Below are 22,576 nucleotides of genomic sequence, written 5' to 3' on the forward strand. Positions count from 1 at the left end.
TGTTTATCTCCGTGGGGAGGCTGTGATTGATTTGTTTATGTGTTTATTTGCCTGCTCAGATATCAGCGTGCTCAGAGAATCATGATGGGACATGAGGGATATTTTGCTTAATTGCCTTTTCTTCAGAATGACACTGTGACCCCGAGAGGGCGCTACAAACTCTGCATAAAAAACATACTGCTGTGATCAGCTCTGTGCTTTAGAGGGCTTTAAATCCAGGGCTGTACTGGAGTCAGACTTTTCTGTTGATGAAACTTAGCTCAGTGCCACATCAACTTCCTTCACCTATAGCGCCTACAACAGCCTCATGTTTTATCAGTCAAGTGCACGTTCATGAGAGTGTTTCCATAAGCACTAAGACAAACTGGCCAATTTGGCGCTCTAGGCGAGTTTAGAATTTTACGCCCCCGACTGCTAATGGAATATCATCATTTTTTTAATATATTGCACACCATTGTGCAAGTTATTGATATTGTGATAAAGATCAAGCTTACTTCAATGTGTGAGGATATAAAGAAATTGCGTGTGTGTGGGTTTATATTCATAAAAAACTAAGTAATCACTGAAAATGTGAAAACGTGTACGTCAGCTGCGATTATTTAAAGCTCCTGCGAGGAACTTTTAGTTTGTGTTGATTTTGGCGCCCCCTGTGGACAAAGCCGTACCTCTTATCTCTGCTGATTTTGTCCTTTTCATGCTGAAGTGGTGGTTTTTAACAAAAAATCTCTTCCTGCTTTCTTTAACAGTCACATGTATCACTCACTTTAAATGTTTGCCCTGTAAAATGTAAACAAAGGCAGCGTGCAGTTAATCGCTTCGTCTGACACCTACCCCCCCCACCTGCAGTTTCAGGCATTAAAATAACTATATAGAAATAATCAGTCTTGTCTCTGATGCTCTGGTTTGCTTTTGTAGCTCATATAGAGTCATCAGAATTAATATCAGTCTGTCTATAACCAGCGAAAAACTCCTCAGAGGAGCTTTAACATTTATTGACTAGAGCTGGAAAACAGTGAAATTAATTTGTTAGCATTAGTTGACTGTAATATTAAAAGGCTCTTTCTTCATTCATAGACAAAAGACATATTTTCAGAGATAGTAAATGCAGTGTAGTGCTGCTCCTCTCATCATCTGCTCCTCTCTCTTCTCTCTCTCCATCACACGCTGCTGTCTCTCTTTTCCCTCTGTCTGTCTGTCTCACATGTGTGATTAGACGAGTAGGGCGAGCTAATTAAACAACAGAACGTACATTATATGTACGACAAAACCTCTTACCCTCCCCTCTATTAAAAGATCGAGTTGCATTTTTTCTAACTGGACCTGAATGCATCTCTCCTCTCCTGTTGTTGTAACTTGTGCCAGGAAGGGCGCGCTGAGTAAGTTGGAGAGAGAGCGGCAGAGTGACGGTTAATGCGAGCGGAGCAGAGAGAAAGGTTGGAGTGAAGGTGTCAGTCCTGCAATAGGCTTGAGTTTAACGTTAAAAATGTTTTAGGCTCAAGCCAATGACCCCCCCGAACGTGGCACCCTAGGCGTCCGCCTATATCACCTATGCCTTGAGCCGGATCTGAAGACAAATCATTTTTCAAGTGAAGTCACCGTCGTTTCTCATCATTTAACTGGATGTCAGCTAGCGAGCTAAAGTAAGCAGCAGCTCGACTCGCAGCCTCCAAAGCCCTGAACTATTCAGCTCCTCACTTATTCAGTGTTTGTACTGGTTTGAATCACCAGGTCAGTTTGTTCTTGAAAGAAGGAGACCCCTGAATGATGAATGCTGAAGGGTCATTTTGAGATTTGGTTTGAAAGGTTTCAAACAACTCGGGTCGACTGATGATTTGAAGCCGCCATTTCTTTCCTGTGTCGACAATGTCACCAAACTGCTCTTTTGTTATTCTGATATTGATTCCCTTCAGGTCTTGAATGTTGTCTGAACATTAAAGGGGATCGTTTTGATATATTTTACACCTAAGAGCCAAAGACTTTTATTGGCTGTGAAGCAGACAGCTGCGCCGTTCCAACACGGCTCTGGTGAGATTGTCAGTCTTTAAGAAGGTTTTTAAACCAGCCTTGACCTACTGTGTCTTTATAGAGACTCTACACATCCATCCATCCATCCATTATCTATCCTGCTTATCCTTTTCAGGGTTTTGGGGGGCTGGAGCCAGTCAATCACAGAGCTGAGAGACAGACAACCTTTCAGGCTCACATTCACACCTACGGACAATTTAGAATCACCAATGAACAAGCGTGTCTTTGGATTGTGGGAGGAAGCCGGAGTACCTGGACGGAACCCAAACATGCACAGGGAGAACATGCAAACTCTGCACAGAAAGGCCCCCAAACTGCACAGTGGCATGCTGACCGCTGCACCACCGTGCAGCACAGATTATTTATCTATTCTCCCGTGATAGAAGCTGTTAGCCGTCCACCTAGCCATCCCAGGATGCCCTGGGTAGAGTCTGTTGACCAATCAGAGGCTGTGTTCCCAACTTTCCACCAACCAGAGGCTTCATTACTGATGTGTGTGTCAGTGCTGATTTTAAATAGTCATTGTGCAGTGAGATAGTAATCTCCCTTTTGTGTGATCAATAGTTTCATAGGAGGGCAGAGTAGAACGATGGAAATGGATGGAATAACTTGTAAATTCTTTGCAGTATTGTAATTTGCAAACACAGTGTGAAATGAGCATTTCATGGTTATTTACCTTTGTTTAATTATTGTCAAATAAAACGACCAATAGTGATGTCAGAGTACAAACCGCTGGCTCAGCCAATAGATGGCTTTATTGGAGTGTTTGTCCCAGTGTGCACAGAGGATGTGTCATGTGTTGCAGGAAAAGCCTCAAATCATCACAACAGTTTTGTTTTTTAAAGCTGCCACAAAATCAGGACAGCAACATTCAGGAATTAGACACTGACTAAAGTACCAGCTGTACAGACGTTACCTGTAAGCTAGCTTGTTCTTGACTCTGTGTGTGGGCTTTGTGGTTTGTGAGTGAGTGTGTTTTGGCAGCTGAGACTCAAATCATACCAGATTCTGCAGTTATGTCTGTGAGCCTCCTGCGGTGTCGTTTCTCGTACACAGGGTCATGGGGTCCTGTCATAAAAAATGTGGGATAAGAGGAGATTTTTTTTTTTACTCAGGCTGAAACATTTTTATGGTAGTGACTTCTAGGTTTATTTTACCGTCTTAGGGGGGAATTCACTAAAGGATTGCGCAGCTTTTGTGCCGACTAAACCTGCAAAAGACTCACACACGCAGAGGGTTGAACGACCCCAAAGTGGGCTGCAGAACAAATAGCGTCTCCGTGCTCCAGTGCTGTTTTCATGTATTTAGTCATTATGCAAACTTTCGGGGAAATTTGGCCCCTTCCTATTCACCTGAAATGAACCTGTGGCAAAAAGTGTCTAATTCACAAATGCCAGCGCTAACAGCAGCGCACAGTTAGAATGAAAATGTTACCGTCTGCAGAGAGCTGCTGGTAACTGCAGCGCAGTGTTATAAAGGCTGTCACGCTCTGAGTTTACACTCTGATCATGATGACAAGTCCACCTTTTGTGAGATCAGTAAAACTATAATGTCTGTAAAAACAGTTTGTAAATAATACTCTTATTATTGTAACCGGGAGATCAATCGGTCCGGGGTGGCTGCGAGGCTCAATCCCGGGCACACTTTGTCCACATGTGTGGAGCCGGTCTGGAGCCATTACGCAGGACAGGGATTATTATGATCGAGCTGCTGTTGATCAGTGCATGGAGTTGAGATTCGTCAGAGTGTAGCTCAACTAATGCCTGAGAGCGCGAACCTTGAGACGGAGCAGATAGTGGGGGAAATGATGGGCAATTTATGGTGCTATCAGCGGCTTCAGTGAATTCCCCCCTTTGTACTTCAGTGAGTCCATTTATGCCCTTGTGTGTTGTTTTTTACTCCCAGATTCCAAAAACATTTTATGAATGTACGTTGCTTTAACGTCACTTGTCAAACCCTGCGATAATGACAAAGAAAGGCTGAGATCATCAGCTGTTCGAGTTCTGACTTTAAGATGTGGATCTAACGCTGCATGGGCCTTGATCATATAATCTAGAGACCCGTGCAGTCGATGAGCCTGTACAATGGTTCTGAAATGAAGCGTCACTTTCTGAAACACTCTGAATGGTGACCTGAGTTTGTTGCACTGAGTGACCGTTGAACAAACATGCTCTCGGACTGAACGAGCTCTCCACATTCTCTGCATGTTCACACAGTGCTGGTGTGCAGCAGATGGCACACTGGATGTTGTTTTCAATGGGACAACAATGATAAACTCCTCCAGCTCTGACGCACAGAGCTGCTGATCACCTGCAGACACAGCATGGCAGCAAAAGTTTAATCATCCCTTCTGCTGAGGACAAACAAATTCTCCCAACATGGTGGCACGTACTGTTATTTGTTGACTTGTACTTCCTGTTCTTTTCTAGTGAAGATAAATAAGTGAGCAGCTTTCTTCTTCTGATGGAGGCGGGGAGGGAAAAAGCTTTCTGCCAAAGTTTGGGTGAGCTGAACAATCTCACTTCCCTGCCTGGCTCTCGTCGTCAGCCGGCCCCTCTGGCTTGGCAGCAAACGCACACTGTGACTTGGACTTCCTGTGGGAACACCTCAAGGGGCCTACCACGACAATAATGAGGCATCCAAAACACTGGCTACCTTATTCATTTACTGGGGACTTACTGTGGTTCAGAGGGGGGGCTGTCACAGAGTAGTATGGACAGCAATGAGTTCTGGCTCGAGTTTGTTCTGTGTATCGTGTTTGTCTCTCTCGTATTTATTTAATACCTCCAGCATTGTAACTCCTAAACCAAATTTTGTCCATAACTATAACCATAACTATTTGACAACCACTGAACCTGAAGATACAGAAATCCAATTAAATCATATCTCTGATTTTCTTTGTAAAAAAAACAGAAATCACATCTATTTCATCCTTCCTTGGATTTTAGGAGACAAAAATATATATATAAAAACCCTATATGTATTCCAACCCCTAAATTCGCTGATCTACTGGAAAAACAACTGATTTATTTGTGACATTTCTTATCAAAATGTTTTCTGTTAGCTAAGGTACATTTTGGCCTGATTGGAACTTGCCCTGCATGATAAAATATGCACCCTGCTAAAAATGTATCTGTGATCTAATGAGAAATAGCAGACCTCAGAATAGTCAGAATCAGAAGTATTTAACACAGCCGTGTAATAAGCGGGGTAATGATGTACTGTGAGCAGGCCGTTATAGAGGAATGGAACCCCGACATTAAAATTAGCTAACCTAGCTGTTATTACTCACATTAAATGAGCTAATCTAGTTGTTTGTGATGCTGTCAAAATGATGATTGACAGCTCTGTTGACAAATACGGCTCCTGCAGCTCAGGATTAGCAGAGTGGAGGACGAGCGGCGAGAGGAAACGTAACTAAAACAATCACTACAGTCATTGAAGTTTCCATACCTGTGAACGTTAACCTCAGACCAACACAGAGAAGCTGTTCTGCTGTTAAACACGCCGGCGAGCGAGATCCTTGTTTTTCCGGTAAGTAAAAGTCGAGGTGAAATGAAAAATGTCATTTTAATCCTTTTAGATCACATCCCCGGTAATATTGTGCATCTATTTGACAATATAGGCCAAAAAAATACAGAAAATCCATTTCTACTAATTCTTATATCAAAATCAGATCATTTTTTCTTCCTGTAAAAAAAAATCCTGTGTGCTTACGTAGGCTAGCACCAAACAATTTCAACCAATCAATCTGCAACATTTAGCCGCAGAGCACCAAGAACGCTCGCTCAGTTAGCTAGCTACTGCGCTGTGGAGAACGTCTGTCTACGCCCACTTCTCAACGATCAAATCAGATCCCTCCAATGATATGTCCCGCCTGCACGTCCTGTTTCACTCGGAAATACGTCACGATACGGAAGCTAGATACTCTCGAAATGCCGTTTCAGCTCGACTTTAAGTGTGTGTTTTGGTTAGCAGAAGTGGCTACGGCGGCGTCACCCGCCGATCTCTACTGTGCAGACTCTGGCTCCAAATGACATCACAATTGCAAGTTGGCAGCGCCTATCACTGGGGCTATTTTGGCATCACTTTCGTACAATGGGAGCAGATGGAGATGCGTTGTCCATCTATATATAGTCATCGGTTATTACTCACATTAAATGAGCTAACCTAGCTGTTATTACTCACATTAAATGAGCTAACCTAGCTGTTATTACTCACATTAAATGAGCTAACCTAGCTGTTATTACTCACATTAAATGAGCTAACCTAGCTGTTATTACTCACATTAAATGAGCTAACCTAGCTGTTATTGCTCACATTTCCACTGATAGTGAAGTAAGACTTGGAACGGGACCGCAGGAATCAGCGCAGCAACTGATTGAGGTTTTCTGTCTCGTCACGTCAGAGATCTGTTCACATTTTGTTTTCAAAGCTACATCATGGCCAGCTGTAAACATTACAAACCAAGTGTCCAGCTGCTAACTTTCGTTCACACTCTGACTAAAATCCTTTGTTTAATGATTTAGCAAAAAAAGTCTGTGAGATGCTTGAAACACCAAAAGAAGAACAGGCAGCTGCTGGCACTGAATCTCTGATAAGCGTGCGTCTTACAGGTACAACATGAGTCTCCTGTAGGTCGATGTAGCAGTTTGGTGTGCTTTAAAAGTAGAAAAAAAGGAACGAGTCGTCAATGCCAAATGTGACAAAAGTCTGAGTCAGGTCGAGCCCTGCTGAGACTGTGAAGCATAGACATATTGTTTTATTCTGCTCTGGCATCACACGAGCTGGATAACCTGAAAAATAAGCCCACATGCTGCTTGAGCTCGGCTCGGCCAAAATTGAGGAAAAATACCTCAAAGTTTCTGCACTGTGGTGTGTGTGTGCCTGTGTGTGCCTGTGTGTGTGCGCGCGTGTGTGTGTGTGTGTGTGTGTGTGTGTGTGTGTGTGCGCGCGTGCTCCTTGCAGACACGATGTGTGTGGCTTCCTAACACTGGGACACCACTGGGCAGTGTTTCCCGCAGCGAGGATGGAAATGAATTTGATTGTCGGAGGTTGACATGAGAGCCGGTCCGGTCAGAGACGTGGTCAGGATCAGGTCCGATGTCTCCTCGGAGTGAGTCGTGGCGGAGCGTCGGGAATCTCGGCGCTCCACAAAGAGTGTTTGTTCAGCCAACAATGTTTTATGTATGTGGTTAGTCTTTCATCAGCACACTCAGTATTCAATTTACATACTGTCTACTGATCCGGCACTGAATGTTAAGCTGTTTATGCTCTCTCAGCCACTTTATTCTGACACCCAGATGTGTGTGTGTGCTCGTCTGTCTGTATGTGTGTGTGTGTAAGACAGATTGCTTTGCCCCCCGCCCCCCCCCGTGGTTGTGCAGTATTGTGTTCTGGTAGTAATGATGGGTTCTGTGCCTCCCAGTCTCCCTCCCAGCAGGACACACACATAAAAGGGTCCTTCTCGGGGCAGTCATGCGCGTGTGTGTCTATGTGTTGTTCTCTGCGATTGTGTGTGTGTGTGATTCTAAGAACATCATTTTCAGCAGTGCATGCTGATTGGGCCTCATACTGTGCGCGTGTCCAACCCATCAAGGTTCACATTGGTACGCTCGCTCTCACTGTCTCTCCTCTATCTCTCTCGCCCTCTCCGTCGCTCCCACCTCTCCTTTTTCCATCTATCTTTCCGTTCCTCTATTTCACCTCCCTGTATGACATTTCTGCTGTCCTCAGACAGCTTCTCTGCACTTTCCCTGTGTGTGTATGAGCTATTGGATTTTTACCAGGGGAGCCTCTCCTTTCGCTATTGCAAATCGAAGCAGCCACACTTGAGAAAACAACAGTTCCTCTTGGAGAAACTTTGGGTTCCACACAATGCAAACGCTGTCTGTAATAAAAGAACACTAGATAAGGCTGTCTGCGAACTTCTTTCAGAGCCTCTCCTGTAGTCTGCCACGAAAGAAAAGGAAACAGGAAGAGGTAGACTGTTGAGAACCGGATGTATTGAAAGTTGGATGAGGCGAGCTGCGTGCTTTCTGCAGGACGATTGGCGTGACATCTGGCTCACTGCGTTCTCTGACCTGTTTGGGTTCTGTCACACATTTGAAACACTTTAGACAAACTCTGCTACTCTTAGTTTGCATGGATTGTTCGGTTCATTTGTGCTGCTTTGAGAGCTTTGAAAGAAACTGTGGAGCAAACATGAGGAGGAGGACTGCTCTCAATCAGACGCTGGATTCTGAGATTTAATGAAACTCTATTCATTAAAATCCTCCAACAGAACCAAAGAGGATCCTAAGTGTCGTCTTGTATGTACCTAAAGTTGTCTTGTTTAAGTGTTTCTGTGTCAGAAAATCTTTGTAATGTGTCAGAGATTCAAAACTAATTACAATATTCATTCATCATTTTGGGAGTAGTAGAAATACTGTGTCTGTGTGCAGCACAGTGAGACTGAACAATGAACCCAGCTGTGATTCAGTCAGACAATAAATCCTCACTTCGAAGGACTAGAGCTTAAATGAGGAATCTGTTTTCACTGCTAACAGAGGCACAAACATTTCAAGTTATTCTGTGTAAGCTGTCTCTCTCTCTCACACACACACACACACACACACACACACACACACACACTGAGCTTAACTGAAGGAAACTGATCCTTTACTTTTTATTAGCTTTTTTATGTTAGCACGTTTATAGACTATTAGCAGGAGACGGTTTGAGGGAGGATTAGGAGGGGATGTTGTTCCTCTTGTTAGCAAAATGACCCAAATGCTTCCCCCTTGTTCACCGGCCAAACAGACGACTTAAACATTAAAAGCTATTTACAGACTGTGTGGGTAAAAGAAGTCTGATTCTACTTTACAATAACTCTTTGTGAATCGCTTGGGCAAAAATATGCCTTTATGTTAGAATGGGTTTTAATGCCACCAAATTTGGGAGTTTAGACCAATTCTTTTCCAGGGCAGAGATGCCCCCAGACCACCCTAGCTGGATACTTTCCAACACTGCTTTTCACACACTGATGGCAAAGGCTTAAGTGTTAATCTCCAATGGCCATGCCACCGGGAGCAATTCGGGTTCAGTGTCTTGCCCAAGGACACTTCGACATGTGACTGTAGTCAGGGATCGAACCCCCAACCTTCCGATTGAGACACGGCCGACTACCACTGAGCCACAGCCGCCCCTGTTTTACTTGGGGAAAAATCTGCTTCCCCAAAATTCACTCCCTGAATAGATCGCAGAGGATGAGGGGTGTTCAGTTGAATATTTCGGTCTAGTCTCGTTGATCTTTTATCTGTCATATTATTTTATGCATGTGCTCATGTCTCTTTCAGGGGAAATTATATAGTTTAACCATTGATCTTTAGGTTATGTTACGGCTCAGGCCTCATCCCTTCGTGGTAAATGTAACATAAAACACTTCAACAGCCTGCTACATCCCAAGTTGAACTAAATCTGTAGCATTCTGCTAACTTGTTTTATGAAACTAGAGTATTGTACTTCAAATGTAAAATGCTATTTGAATGGTCTGTCATCACGTGGCTCTCTAGCTGCTCATTTCATAAAATTTTTTAGAAATGTAGCGCAGCCTTACCTGATACCAGCCAGAAGCTTACAGAGCCAGTGTTTGCAAACTGGTATAAACTGGCCCGTTGTTTAGTAGCCTGGAGTGTTAGTTGGTCTCCTGATAGCATGAAGCTGTCTGTGTTTACTGTAATCAATGTGTTTTGTGCTTATACTCCAGCGATGTGTCTTTTGTCCTCTCTTAGGTGTGTTGCCATCCTCAGCACCCATCTTCCCCTACCTGCCCTCCCCCACCGACTGTGTCGAAGCTCATCGGGATTGCTCCGTGGACCCCCGGTGCGAGGCGTTGTACCGAGGCTTGGAGCTGTGCGCGGCCGACGCTGCGGTGTCTCCCCTGGGGGAGCAGGTGGCTGCAGAGTGCCTGGAGAGACAGGACGCACTGCTGGCCAGGCATCCCGCTCTGCTAGCCTGCAAGTGTCAGCGCGGCTTCCGCAAGGAGGAGCAGTGTCTGCGCATTTACTGGAGGGTGCGCCTGCTGCCAGGTCAGTCAGGGCTGGGGCAAACCTTGGTTATTCATTCATTATCTATACCAGCTTGTCCAGGTGAAGGTTACGGGGGTGAAAGCTGATGGATTTGGGGAGAGGTGAGGCACACTCTGGGCAGGGTGAAGGTTTATCAAAGGGCTTAAAGCTGCACTGAATCATATATTCATATAATCAAAGGCTCAAATAATTATGCTGAATGTGAAAGAGGTTCCCTCTAGTGATGAACTCACAGAGAATTATCACCACCTCTACAGTTCACCTCTCGGAGCTTTTTTACTGTCACTTCAGATTGTTGTTCTGGTCTAACAACGTTTGGTTTTCTCTTTCTCTTAACTTAATCTCAGTAGCAGCCAGCTGAATTTAGTTCTGATAAACCTACAGTACATTACCTGAGACGAGCTGGCGAACATAGTGGAGCGTTAAACAATATAGAAGAGATGGTAAAGACCAAAAAAAGAGCTAAAAGAGGGATGCATATAAGACCTACATCAGGTGGACAAAAACACCACTAAAGTGAATGATAGCGCTCCTCTGTGTCTGCTTGATGTGTAAATGGGTGTGCTAGCAAGTTAGCCATAAATACTTTATAAAAATACTATGTCAAACATGATGAAGAAAACAACAAACAGACAAACTAAAAAACACCATTATGATGCAGCTTCAAGGGCCAGAGCATGGAGTTATGACTGAGACCTTGATGCAGTGTCGCTGCTCAGCCTTGCTTCTGTTTTTCCCCAGTAGTTTCATTTGTGGTATTTCAGCAAAATGTTCCCATCAGGCCCAAAATGCATTGGATACACTATAAAAAGCTACCTATAGAATCTACTCAATAAAATCGAGGTAACAATTTGCACTTTATTGGACTGGGTAAATTTTACCCTATGTTTTGAGTGAAGAGGACCTACATTTAACAACTATGATACACTAAAATAAATTAGGTAAATCTTATTTAACATTTCTCATTACACACACAACTAATTACTTAATAAAAATCAGTATCAATAATTGTTGACACATAGGGACAGACAACTTTCACGTCACACTCACTGGCAATTTTAGAGTCAGCAGTGAACCTAATGAGCATGTCTATGGACTGTGGGAGGAAGCCGGAGTACCTGGAGGGAACCCACGCATGCACGGGGAGAACATGCACACTCCACACAGAAAGGCCTCCTACGTCCTAACTGGGGTTTGAACGAGCAACCTTCTAGTTGTGAGGTGACAGTGCTAACCACTGCACCAACGTGCAGTCTTTTGAGATTTCAAGATGCTCAAATAAGAAATAATTACAACCAACAGCATTAGCCTGCTCCTGTTAATTTACTGACTAATATTCAGAAGAGTCAACGGCCAAGAGAGGGCTATAGATTTACATGTCTTGTCAGACACACTGACTACAAATCGTCTGGTATATCTAACTAATAAATATATAAACACTCTCATTCATTCTATAATACACAGCAAAATGTTAAACAGGAATGTTAACATTAACCCCGATGACACCCACACTGGCGCACACCGATTAATCCAACCCTGGCCTGCAGCCAAGAACAATTGACGCATGCACACTCTGCAGCACAGGCCCGATATCTTAGAGTAGATTTTATTACATTATTTTGGATTGCAATTGTTACTGTTGAAAATTAAGTAATGCAGGTAAACTTAACTCGTTTTAATTAATTCACTTGCTGACTTGTGTACTCTTATTATAATTTACACAATTTGCATGGATTTTATTTGATAACCCAAAAAATCATTTTTTACTGTGTAGAATGATAGAATGCACTTTTTTTTTACCCACAAGGTCAAAGGTCACCTTTGTTGTGAGCTTGTGTCTATCCCTTTTAACCTGGAGGTATTTTTTACAGCATGAGGTTTATGTTAATGTTTATCAGGCCCACACATCTCCCCTTCTCTTCTCCTCATGTATCTGTTTATTCTGCTGAGGTGAAAAGTGTTTACTGACAATCACATGATCAGCAGGAAAGAAGAGACATTCTCCAGTTTATGTCCCTTCTGTAAATATTATGGTGTGATCTCTCCAGTATGATGCAGGCCACCTTATGCTGTAGGTTTGTTTTTAGGGTGATGTATTCTGTGTAATATATAAATATATCTTCTGTCATTCTGTGGGAAACACTGATGGATGTAAATTTCAACTTGACTGGTTGCAGACGTCGATCTGGTAGAAAGAACTTCCATCTTTCGCTTGGATATTCATCTTTTTAGTGTGTTTACATACCAGACTGACTTTAATGATTTCCAAATGCCAAGAACTTTAAATACTACATCATAAAAAAGTGTATTTACATATAAGTCGTGCACATAGACTGTATAAAAAGATGGGCGACATGATAGCTCGCTCAAAGTGAAGCCAAACCCTCTCTGTCGCCCCCTGCTGACTGGCTGCGGTATAGGTCAAAAAGCCCGCCTCCTCCATGTTAACAGATGGGACATGAGTCAAACTATAAAATCAAAACACACGTCAAATAAATGTTTTCTTCAACATGGTTTCTGTCATGATAGTTAGTTCTTATCATGCTTATTTATGTCCAAGTGTTCATTTTTCTGACAAGTTTACTTTTAATTAGTTATTTGATGCTGTAAAAAGGGGGTGTGGCCTCATGATTGGCAGCTCTGTTGACAAATCGGGCTCATGCAGCGTTCTGTTCCCGAGTATCAGAGTAGAGGAGGAACGGCGAGAGGAGACGTAACTAACACTACAGTCATTGAACTTTCCATCACCGTGAATATCTGCTTCAGAGCAACACAAGAGGCTGCTCTGCTGCTGCATCTTTGACATTTTTTTCCGGTAAGTTAAGTGTGTGTTTGGGTTAGCGGAAGTGGCTACGGCAGCTCCACCTGCCGGCTCCGAATGATCTCACTAGATGGCAGCGCCTGTCACAGGGGCTATTTTGGCTTCAATTTTGAACAATGAGAGCAGATGGAGATGCGTCATCTATCTTTATATACAGCCATTGGTTATGCATAATTCCTAAAACAGTTTGATGAAAATATAAATGTTTCTCAAACCACATTGTATCTTAAACATTACTCCTTTAAATACAATTATTAACAGGTGTAAACTGTCATCAAACCATTCACATTCGAGCTTAAAGTTGTACACTGTGAGAGACACAGTTTTCAGTATCGCAGGACAGACCTAAATTGTTCAGTGGTTTTAGCGCTGCAGCAAAACAGCTGAAAACAGAGCCTAAAAACACCCTCAGTATCTAGAGATAAATATGTATATTGGGATTTACCTTAACAAGCTGTGACCCTCCCATGGCTTTGTTTTTTTTTCAGGATTATTGTTGGTGGCTGTTTAGTGAATCAGGCACTGATGAGGCTTTATTTTTACTTCAGGAAGTACTTTGCTGAAAAAAAATCCCAAATGTGGAACATATTGAAAAAGTTTGAGAACAACTGAACCAGAAAACCAGCCAGTGGTCCAAACTATAGCAGTACAGACACGGCAATTTGGTGGGGAAATGAAAAACATTTAGATATAAGAGAGTTTCAAGAATACTTAATGTTTGGTCCATGACCCTCTTAGCACGCAAACCTGGTTCTTCTTTAGCCTTAAACTGTGTCGTAATCCCAAACCAGACTCATGAAGAAGTGAGGTCCAGTTAAAAAAGACCTCACTCCAAACACACACACACACACACACACACACACACACACACACTCAGGGTAACAGAAGCGTATCCGGAGTGCTGGTGTGTTGTGTGCATCAGTAAGTGAGCTAACACTAGCCAGCGGACTCCTCCTCCCCTGTGGCCTATTAGCCAGCCGAGCATTAGTGTAATTACACACTCTTCAGTTCCCAACGCTGCTAGGCTGCTCTAGCGTGTCATTACCATAAATATATAGCCTCGAATAGGATTTACATACATAAACACTTTACATGCCATTACATTCTTGATTGAGTTTGTACTTTGGATTCTGTTTAAATCATTTGCAGGAACAAACAGCTCGTCCACTCGTCAATCAAGGCTCGGCTAATGGCTTTCACCAGTGGACAAAAGCTGCCTTCAGTTACATGAAATACAACTTTGAGTTTGCATTTTTATTCTCCTTATTATGTCCTCATTTTGGCTTGTTGATGAGATTAAGATGACAAAGGAACTTTACTATTAGCTGATACTGGTTGTGTAAATGTGTTGTTACAACTACCATCATGAGGTTTGATACTGTGCTTGTGTCTGTGCATTAAACAAAGAGCTGCAGCTAAACAAAATATGGTCACTCAAACAAAAACATGTTAAATTTTGAGCTTTAGAAGAGTTGCTCGTCATATTTTAATACGTTTGGCAGAGCAAGGCTGGCTTTTTCCAACTGTTTCCAGTGTTTATGCTAAGCTAGGCAAACCACGTTCTGACTTTAGTTTCATGCTTAATGCAGAGGCCTGAAAATAATCTTAGTTTTCTCATTAAATTCTCAGAGATAGGAATTAAACAGTTTTGGAGCAACACGACGCAAAGTAGTCTGTAAGAGTACTTGGATTAAGTAATGTAAGTAACGTAACACGTTTGTTCAGCAATTCAAGTAATCTGTTATTTAGTTTCTTTTTCATAAAAAATAATCTGTTACTGAAAATAAATCACCGTGTTTCTCCATCCCTTTTGTTGGCACAAAAACAGAAAATCCTTGAAGCTCTGTTTCTGTTTCTCTCCTCCTTCTTGGAGGGTAGCTGCGTACCAGCAGAAGGTAAACACAGCTGTGTCAGCGAACATGTGTAGCTAGCTAATTCAGCTAGCGAGATGTCAGAGAGGACAGCGTTTACTTTGTGGAAATATTCACATTACTCTGAATGTTTGGGTGAAAGGGACGAGAACAACATGACGGTGAAATGTAAGCTGTGTGTGGAGGATAGGTGCTCGTCAGCTGTGAAGAGCTCGACTTCAAATGTGAAGAAGCATCTGCAGCTAAACACAGCTCCACAACACTGGTGGGACTAATAGCCTGTGTTGTATTGTTGTCATGGAAACAGTTGTGCCTAATACTGTATGCCTCTGCCCAGTTCACTGTCACCTTGTTAGCATAGTAAAGAGCTGTCTGTCGTTCCTGTTATTAGGCTGCAGAGTTACAGATTATGGGCCGTAAACGAGGCTATGCAATGACGGGAGAGTCGATACATTCAAAGGTAGACGTACAGCAGGCTACACGCCGTCCTGACAAAAAAAGTAATCTAACGTGTTACTTTTCTCAGGAGGTAACGCAGTATCATAACGAGTTACTTTTAAAAGTACCGTTACCAACACTGGAATTAAAAGTAAACTATTTTCAATGCTAGCCAAATAATTTTTACTTCTTCATACGAGCATGAAACTTGGTACACTTGTGAAGTTTGAAACCTTGAACATTTTCAGAAATGCAGGCATCCCAAAAACACTTTGTGGCAGCTTTATTACTTTGCTCTCCGCCATAACCAAGTTTATTTTTTTTGCATATCTTCTAAACATACATAACAGAAAAGGTGATGTGTACCCTTCTGTCTTGATGGTCAGGGATTACAACAATATCATATACAACGACACGAACTGTCCAGGTAAATAGTTCATTTTGAATTCAGTGTGGTTGTTTAAATACAATGACACGTTCCATTTTTTTCCTCCAGTGATGAGTTTAGGCCAAAATACAGTATATCCAGTGCTGGGACAACCTAAAGCACATGACCATCAGAAATGTAATCAAAGACTCTAAAGACACTTATTATGGGAAATACAATGAAAGTGCGATATGACCTGATAGTCTGCAATGATCTGACTAATGTTGCTCTAAATCTAATGCTGAGCTAGGATTAAACCGCTGCACAGAGGGTATCTAGATGTAAAGATGGGTCAGATAATCGGGTTGGGGTAAAATACTCTCCAATAAAGAAAGAACGGAGACTCTGTGGGGCAAAGTAAGGAAGCTGTGATTTTTGAATTTGCAAAGAGATGGCTTTACAGAGTTTAGGTCTTAGGTCAAAGGTCTGCATCTGATTTTTATACAAGGTCAGAGGTCCAGAAAGATCTGGGATAAAAACTAACAATTTAACATTTAATTAACTAACTAACATACAAGTTAAAGACATCTTCACCTCTCTTCAGAATCTTATTTGATGTTGTTCTTAACCAGGAACTTGCCAGTCTCACAGAAGAATAATTACTAATAACATTTTTTTATCAACTGTTAAATGCTTTCTGAATCCTCGCCTGTTCAACAATGATGAACTTTTGGTGCAGAGGCAAGATCATTTCACTGCATAAGGGAAGATATACCACTAAAACGACAAGTAAATAGTCCTGTTTTAATGTTTCAGAAACTGATTTATGCAACACACGCAAGTGTTTTGTTTTTTTAATACAGCTTTCTTTACCGCAGATTCTTAATTTCATGCATCTCATGTTTGGGAAAATGCTTAAAGACCTGGTTTATATTATATAAGAACTTCTGTGTTAGAAAAAGTATGGAAACAGTCTAAACCTCTAAATTTTAGAGATTTGAACTGTGGCTCAGGTTCTTTAGCACAGTGCTACACAGGTTTTGATTTTGTTTTAACCAATAGCGGGGGGGTTTTCTGGGGAGGATTGCTTAAAGAGAGTTAATAGTAGTTTTGGTGTGCCTCAGGGCTCAATCCTCGGCCCCATTTAAATCTGGAAAATAGATTTCCTATTATGTTTCCTATTATTTGAGCTTTTCAAAACTTTTCAGAAAAGTCCTTGAAGTGCTAGTTTGGAAATTTATTTCACATTAACTACATTTTCAAATTCACACACTGCAGAGTAAACATGACAGAAAAAACAGGACCCACATGAAACCTTTTCTTTCATGGGACAACAGTGACATAAAATAGCTTTCATTTTATTCTCCTTTTCAGATAATTTCATGGCCTCATTGCAAACTACATTCATGACCTCCTTTAAGTGCATTAGAGAGAGGCCATATTGGATTTTCATTGGTATTTTTCCATTACTGTCTTCTTTCTTTACCTTAATGTTTGTCTTAGATTTGTTCCCTTCAGCCTGCTGTGGTCCACATTTCAAATAACCCGATCGTTTGCCAATTTCTCTCGTTGTGGTCTCTTTTTTCCAGGGGAGGATGAACTGGAAATATCACCCTATGATGACACACTAATGGATACTCGCATGGCCTCCTTAGTGGCAGGTAAAATGCACTCTCACTCACACACAGAGTCACTCATGCGGTCTGTGTTATGATTGGGTAGTGTGTGTCAGTGTCTATCACTGTCACACACAGAATATTTAATGACAGACAGCTCTATAGCTCCGTCTTATCCGTCATACACGCTGAAGCAGCTCAATGAATCACTAAGCCTCAGACATGTTAATCAATATGTATCAATCGATAACGATATAGGAACTCTCAGCCAGCTGAGGACACGCTGCTCTTTTTAATCTGCCTGCTCTGCTTTCTTTCTCAGAACATATTTACACACTCAGACTCTGTTAATGTACATTCCTATTAGTGCTGCCGGGTAATCTGGGCTCAATTAGCTTGGTCTGCCAGACTATTCAACATGCTATGTCATTTTGTTCTGAAATTTTTACATCATGTGTTTTAGATCTGTGGGGCCAGAAAAGATCACAGTACTGTAAAGGTTCCAGGGAACAATGCTCTTCTTTAACCAGAAGTAACCATGACTTCAAATATGGTTTCCACTCTGCCTGATCAACAATGTGTGCATTATTATTATTTACTGTACCGATACACGTACGACGAAGGTCATGTAACGAATCCTTTGATACAGTTAAAACCACTGGATTCTTCAACTCAAGCTCATTTCATTTTCCTCCTCATATTTATCCAACATGTCCCAAGAGGTTAAAATCAGTCATACAATACAATATATCCCCCTACCCATTGTACTTCTGGAGTCATATGCGTTTCCTTCTGTACATCCATGTTGTTCTCAAGCTGTGTAAATATCTTATTATCAACTGTATGCTGATGACACTGTAATTTGTGTTTCTGATTCAAACCCTGATGCCATGAGCTCTTTTCTGATCTTCATTGTTTAAATAACTGGTTTGAATCAAAGAAATGTATGTCTCATTTACATCTCACTTATTTAGGTGACATTTATATTTTAACAGACAAATTATGAAACAAAGTGTTATTTTTCCCCTTTTTATATGAGCTGTCTGTAGCTGTAAGGTGTAGCTTTTGAGCAACAACAGCATGAGGCTTGTCCTTTCCAGTTCCCTCCTGACACACAGGTGCTCTGTGTTTGGCTGACATTACTTTTGCTCCGCCCCCTTCAGCCTCATCTTTCATGCAACTGGATGGTGAGAATCAGTGCCTGAAGGCAGCACAGGACTGCGGCCTGTACGAGAAGTGTGGTTCTCTGCGATCAGAGTATGTCCTGGCGTGCACCAAGAAGATACCAGGGACCAACCGATGCAACCAACACAAGTGCCACCGGGCCCTGCGGCGCTTCCTGGAGCGTGTGCCTGAGGAGTACAGCCTGGGTGTCCTGTTCTGCCCCTGCACCAACACCCTGTGTGGAGAGAGGAGGAGGAAAACAATCGTACCCTCCTGCTCCTACCAGGAGATGGAGGGTCTGCAGCCTAACTGCCTCCATCAGCAGAGCTTCTGTCGCCGAGATGACCTCTGCAGGTAAGACATGACGCTGAAAAATGCATCTGTGTGTATTTGTGAAAAAGGTGGAACAGGAAATGTAACGACAAAGTTACTTGCAGGGTTGTTGCCTTCAGCTATTTTGAGGTTACCGACCAAACGCCCAAGTTAAGATTCGCAGCACATAATCCTACAAAGCTTCTAACTAGTAGATACGATCTTCACAGACATGTAAATAATAAAAAGAGAAGTTTACTAACCTGGTGTCCTTATCATCATGTGTCCGTAGGTTCAGACAGTAATTAACTTATCAGCCTTTTCTCAATTACATTGTAGCTACCCTTTTCTCCTGTCAATTCCAGTATCCTTCAGACCTAATCCCTGTGATGCCGCACTAACAACCACTGTCACTTCCGAGTAGAAAAGTAGAAACGTCTAGAAAACCACACAGTCTCTGAAGATAACGTTACATGAAATCAGCGAACAAGTTTTATTTCTGCTTTGAATTTTAACTGTAACATTTACAGTGACTTCAACACAGTGTTCCGACCTATCTGATGTTTCTGCTGTTTGAATATCATGTGCTGTGTTGCTTTGTGCCTTTGATACATCAAACCTACCAAACGTGGAAGTCTCACTGCCAGACAGAATTATTTAAACACAGTCTTTAGCCTTAAAGCATTACCAACATTAACTAAAACTAAAATCTGAACATTTCTCCACTCTTTATTGTTGCCCTCTAACTTGTGCATTTGGTGTGAAAGCCCTGCTTAGATTGACTGTAACATAAGGCTGCGCAATAAATCATATTTTCATTGTCTTTGGGAAATTAACATGTGCGATAAACAGAAAAAAATACACAGTATATAAGAAAAATCCCATCCTTCTACTGAAGCCCCAGCTAGCCGTCAGTTAGCCTTAAACAAGTTAATGGGCCCTATCGTCCAACCGGCGCAAAGCGCCAAAGTGCACAGTGCAAGTGTCATTGCTATCTTCCACCCGCCCAGTCGTCATTTTCACACCAAGCGCCCACGTTGTGTAAATAGCAAAGGATCTTGCGCAACTGTTAGCGCCTATGGGCGTGTTGGTTTTGAAATGAGGTGTGGTCAGGCAAACGGGTGGTGCGTTGCTATCTGGAGGACGCAGCGACTCAGCCTTAGACCAACAAAAAGCTGGTCTAAAGTCTTAAGTCTATGGCGCAGTCAGTGTTTGTTGTTTAGAGGGCGCATTATAGACATACATCAGAGAGTTCACAACACAAGTCTGCTCGTCACTCACACGGGGACACACAGCAGCGCTTCTACTCATAAGGAAAAAGCAGTGTGTTTGCTAATACAGTGAAAAAACTTTGTTTAAGGGACAGACTGCAAGCTTTTGTTTCCCTCGTCTCCTTAAATCATGATACTGCTTTCGGTTTGTTACCGACCTGCTGAGAAGTAAAGGGAGACGTAAACAAGCTCACCGCTGCCTCCACACACACCTGCCTCACCTCAGGGAGATTCCTGCTCGAGCCACGCACGGGCCAAAAACTACTGAGACCGACACCAAGCTCTCCATACTGCGCGCTCATTCTGCTGCACGCTCTTTCTTATACAGCAGAAACCAAGACACACTCACACACACACACACACACACAACTAGGAGGTAAATTAATTACCATACTCAAACATAACTACCTGTCGTGCCCACAGATATTAAAACATTGTCCAGTGCCAATTACGTACGCAGGAGACAACACAGCCATGTGATCCAGCAGCAACAAAAAGTAAATAAACATTTAAAGCTGACCTTTGATGGTCAGCACACAGAACTTTAATAAACATAAGATCCTGTCTTTGGAGATTTAAATAATTAATGCTGTGCCTCGTGTGTAAATGCTCACAGCGTGCAATTCTTCATGTTTGTTTCTGTTGGGCAGTGGGATCGCTACAGTGGCTTTAACATCAATCCTTGCTTCGACATATATCGTACAGTAACCTGTGTTTTTTCTGTGTTCAAGGCCACAGTGGAAAAAAATACGTTAAATATGCCTTTTATAAACTGAGTCCGGTGTATAAAAGAAGAATGACTGAAATCCCCCGTGTAAATAGCAACACGTCTGCCTGCAGGCGCACCGGGCTCTTAAAGGGAACGACAGCTGACACTCCGATCGGTTTGATTCATGTTATGCCGAAAACACGCCTATAAATCATCCAGGGACTTAAGCCAGCCTCTTTGCACCTTGCACCTCAGTTTGCGCCCAGATTGTGCACCTTGTAACGAGCAAAAGTGCGTCAGACACGCCCGCTTAGCGTTGTGCGCTTTAGACTGTGTGCTTCCGCTGTCTTAATAGGGCCCAATGTGTTTGGTGGAGACTGCAGGGTTAGCTAGCACGATAGAAAGGGAAGGGGAGAAGAGGAACAAGTGATTGGTGAATTGATAAATACCTTGTGCTGAAAAAGAAAAGCACTTCTGCTTTTTGAAAATATTTTAGATTCAGGGGAGATGCGTGAAAAAAAACCCAAAGGTACTGTGAAAACCACGGCATCTAATATACACACTATATTTGTTGATTTATCACATGTATTGCATTGGAATATTGAACAATGTTGTTCCACATTGCAGATTATCCTCATACAGTGCACGCCTTCTGCAGGATACATATACTTAAGTTAGAGTTAGGACTCTGCAACCCTAGGTTCCCTCCGAGCTCAGCACTGTGCAGATGGTTTGCTATTGTCCAAGTCATGTGTCAAAGTTCACTGAAGATGAACTCTGTGAGAACCTTTCTGCAGGATTACTTTCTTCTAAGAAGTGTTAAGGAAGTTTCATATTGCAATAATGACTTTTACTATTTTCAATGCTGATGTGAAAGGGTTTGGCACAGAATAATAGGCTGGTATATTCCACCTGGTTTAATGTTCGGGGTGGGAGCAGAAGGAGCCGTGGCTCCAAACCAAAAGTAACAACAAGACAGTACTGATGAAGAGACAGAGAAAAGGCTGAATGTTCAAGAAGTAAAATGTGTCAGTACGTCTTTCAGAAACATAAGTATTAAAACCACAACATACACATCCAGATTTCTGGTGTTTGATGTTGACTTGTTTGTGTCTTTGCCAGGTCCAGACTGGCTGATTTCCTTAACAACTGCCAGCCATCTCCTCTGACGGCCAGCGGCTGCCTGAAAGACTCAGCAGGCCTGTGCCTCCGAGCCTACGCTGGACTCATCGGTACGGAGGGGGAGACGGGAGGAGGATTTTGTGAATTACAAAAAACAGACGGCTGCATTTTCTCCAACCAGGAGTTTTGGCACATTATCCAGTTTGTCTGTAGGACATTTTAAAATCTTGAAACAGAAAGGAGTTTGGCATATGGATTATAATTTAGCTGTGATTTTGATTTCTGGGCAACATCTGAAACCCAGGCACCATCAAAAGTTGTATCTATCAGTGAGCCAAATTCTCCTCAACATCTTTAAACTGCAAAGACAAGAGCTGCAAAGATACGAAAAGTACACAAAGAAAAAAGTCCCTGCTCCTGAGTTGGAGAGTCAGTTTTCCCACTTTGATGTGTTCAAGAGCTTTAATTTGTTACGTGAGAACAACATGGATGCTACAAAGAAGAGGTGCTGTATTTTATAGTTCAGAACTAAGCAAGGCCCCTCTATGTGGACTGAAACTGATGGGTACAACATGTGAGCCAGAAATTCTTACAGCAGCGGCGAGATCGAAAAAGTGGCCGATGATATGCTACTAGGAGGCCAGCATCATGTGTCAATTGCTAGGCTGGTCCCCTCAGCGTTAAAGGTTGTGAATGACAAGAAGTTACTAAATGTATTTATAAGCTGTGTCCCAATCCAGGGGCTGCAGCCTTCAAAGGCCGAAGGCCGATCGCGTCACAGTAGCACGTCG

At 42.4% G+C, this 22,576-nt stretch overlaps 1 protein-coding gene across 1 annotated transcript in view; it reads left to right on the forward strand.

Annotated features, from left to right (window-relative positions):
• gfra3 (GDNF family receptor alpha 3) overlaps nucleotides 1-22,576 on the forward strand; it is a 52,598-nt gene that overhangs the window by 15,503 nt on the left and 14,519 nt on the right. The window contains exons 2-5 of the mRNA XM_069670515.1: nucleotides 9,798-10,094; nucleotides 17,181-17,252; nucleotides 18,371-18,725; nucleotides 21,786-21,895. Coding sequence (XP_069526616.1) covers nucleotides 9,798-10,094; nucleotides 17,181-17,252; nucleotides 18,371-18,725; nucleotides 21,786-21,895 — 834 coding nt within the window. The remainder of the gene's footprint in view (nucleotides 1-9,797; nucleotides 10,095-17,180; nucleotides 17,253-18,370; nucleotides 18,726-21,785; nucleotides 21,896-22,576) is intronic.

Source organism: Semicossyphus pulcher, unplaced genomic scaffold, assembly GCF_022749685.1.
Source record: "Semicossyphus pulcher isolate SPU_LCO1_2020_fin unplaced genomic scaffold, fSemPul1.0.p SCAF_2, whole genome shotgun sequence".
Classification (NCBI taxonomy): Eukaryota; Metazoa; Chordata; class Actinopteri; order Labriformes; family Labridae; genus Semicossyphus; species Semicossyphus pulcher.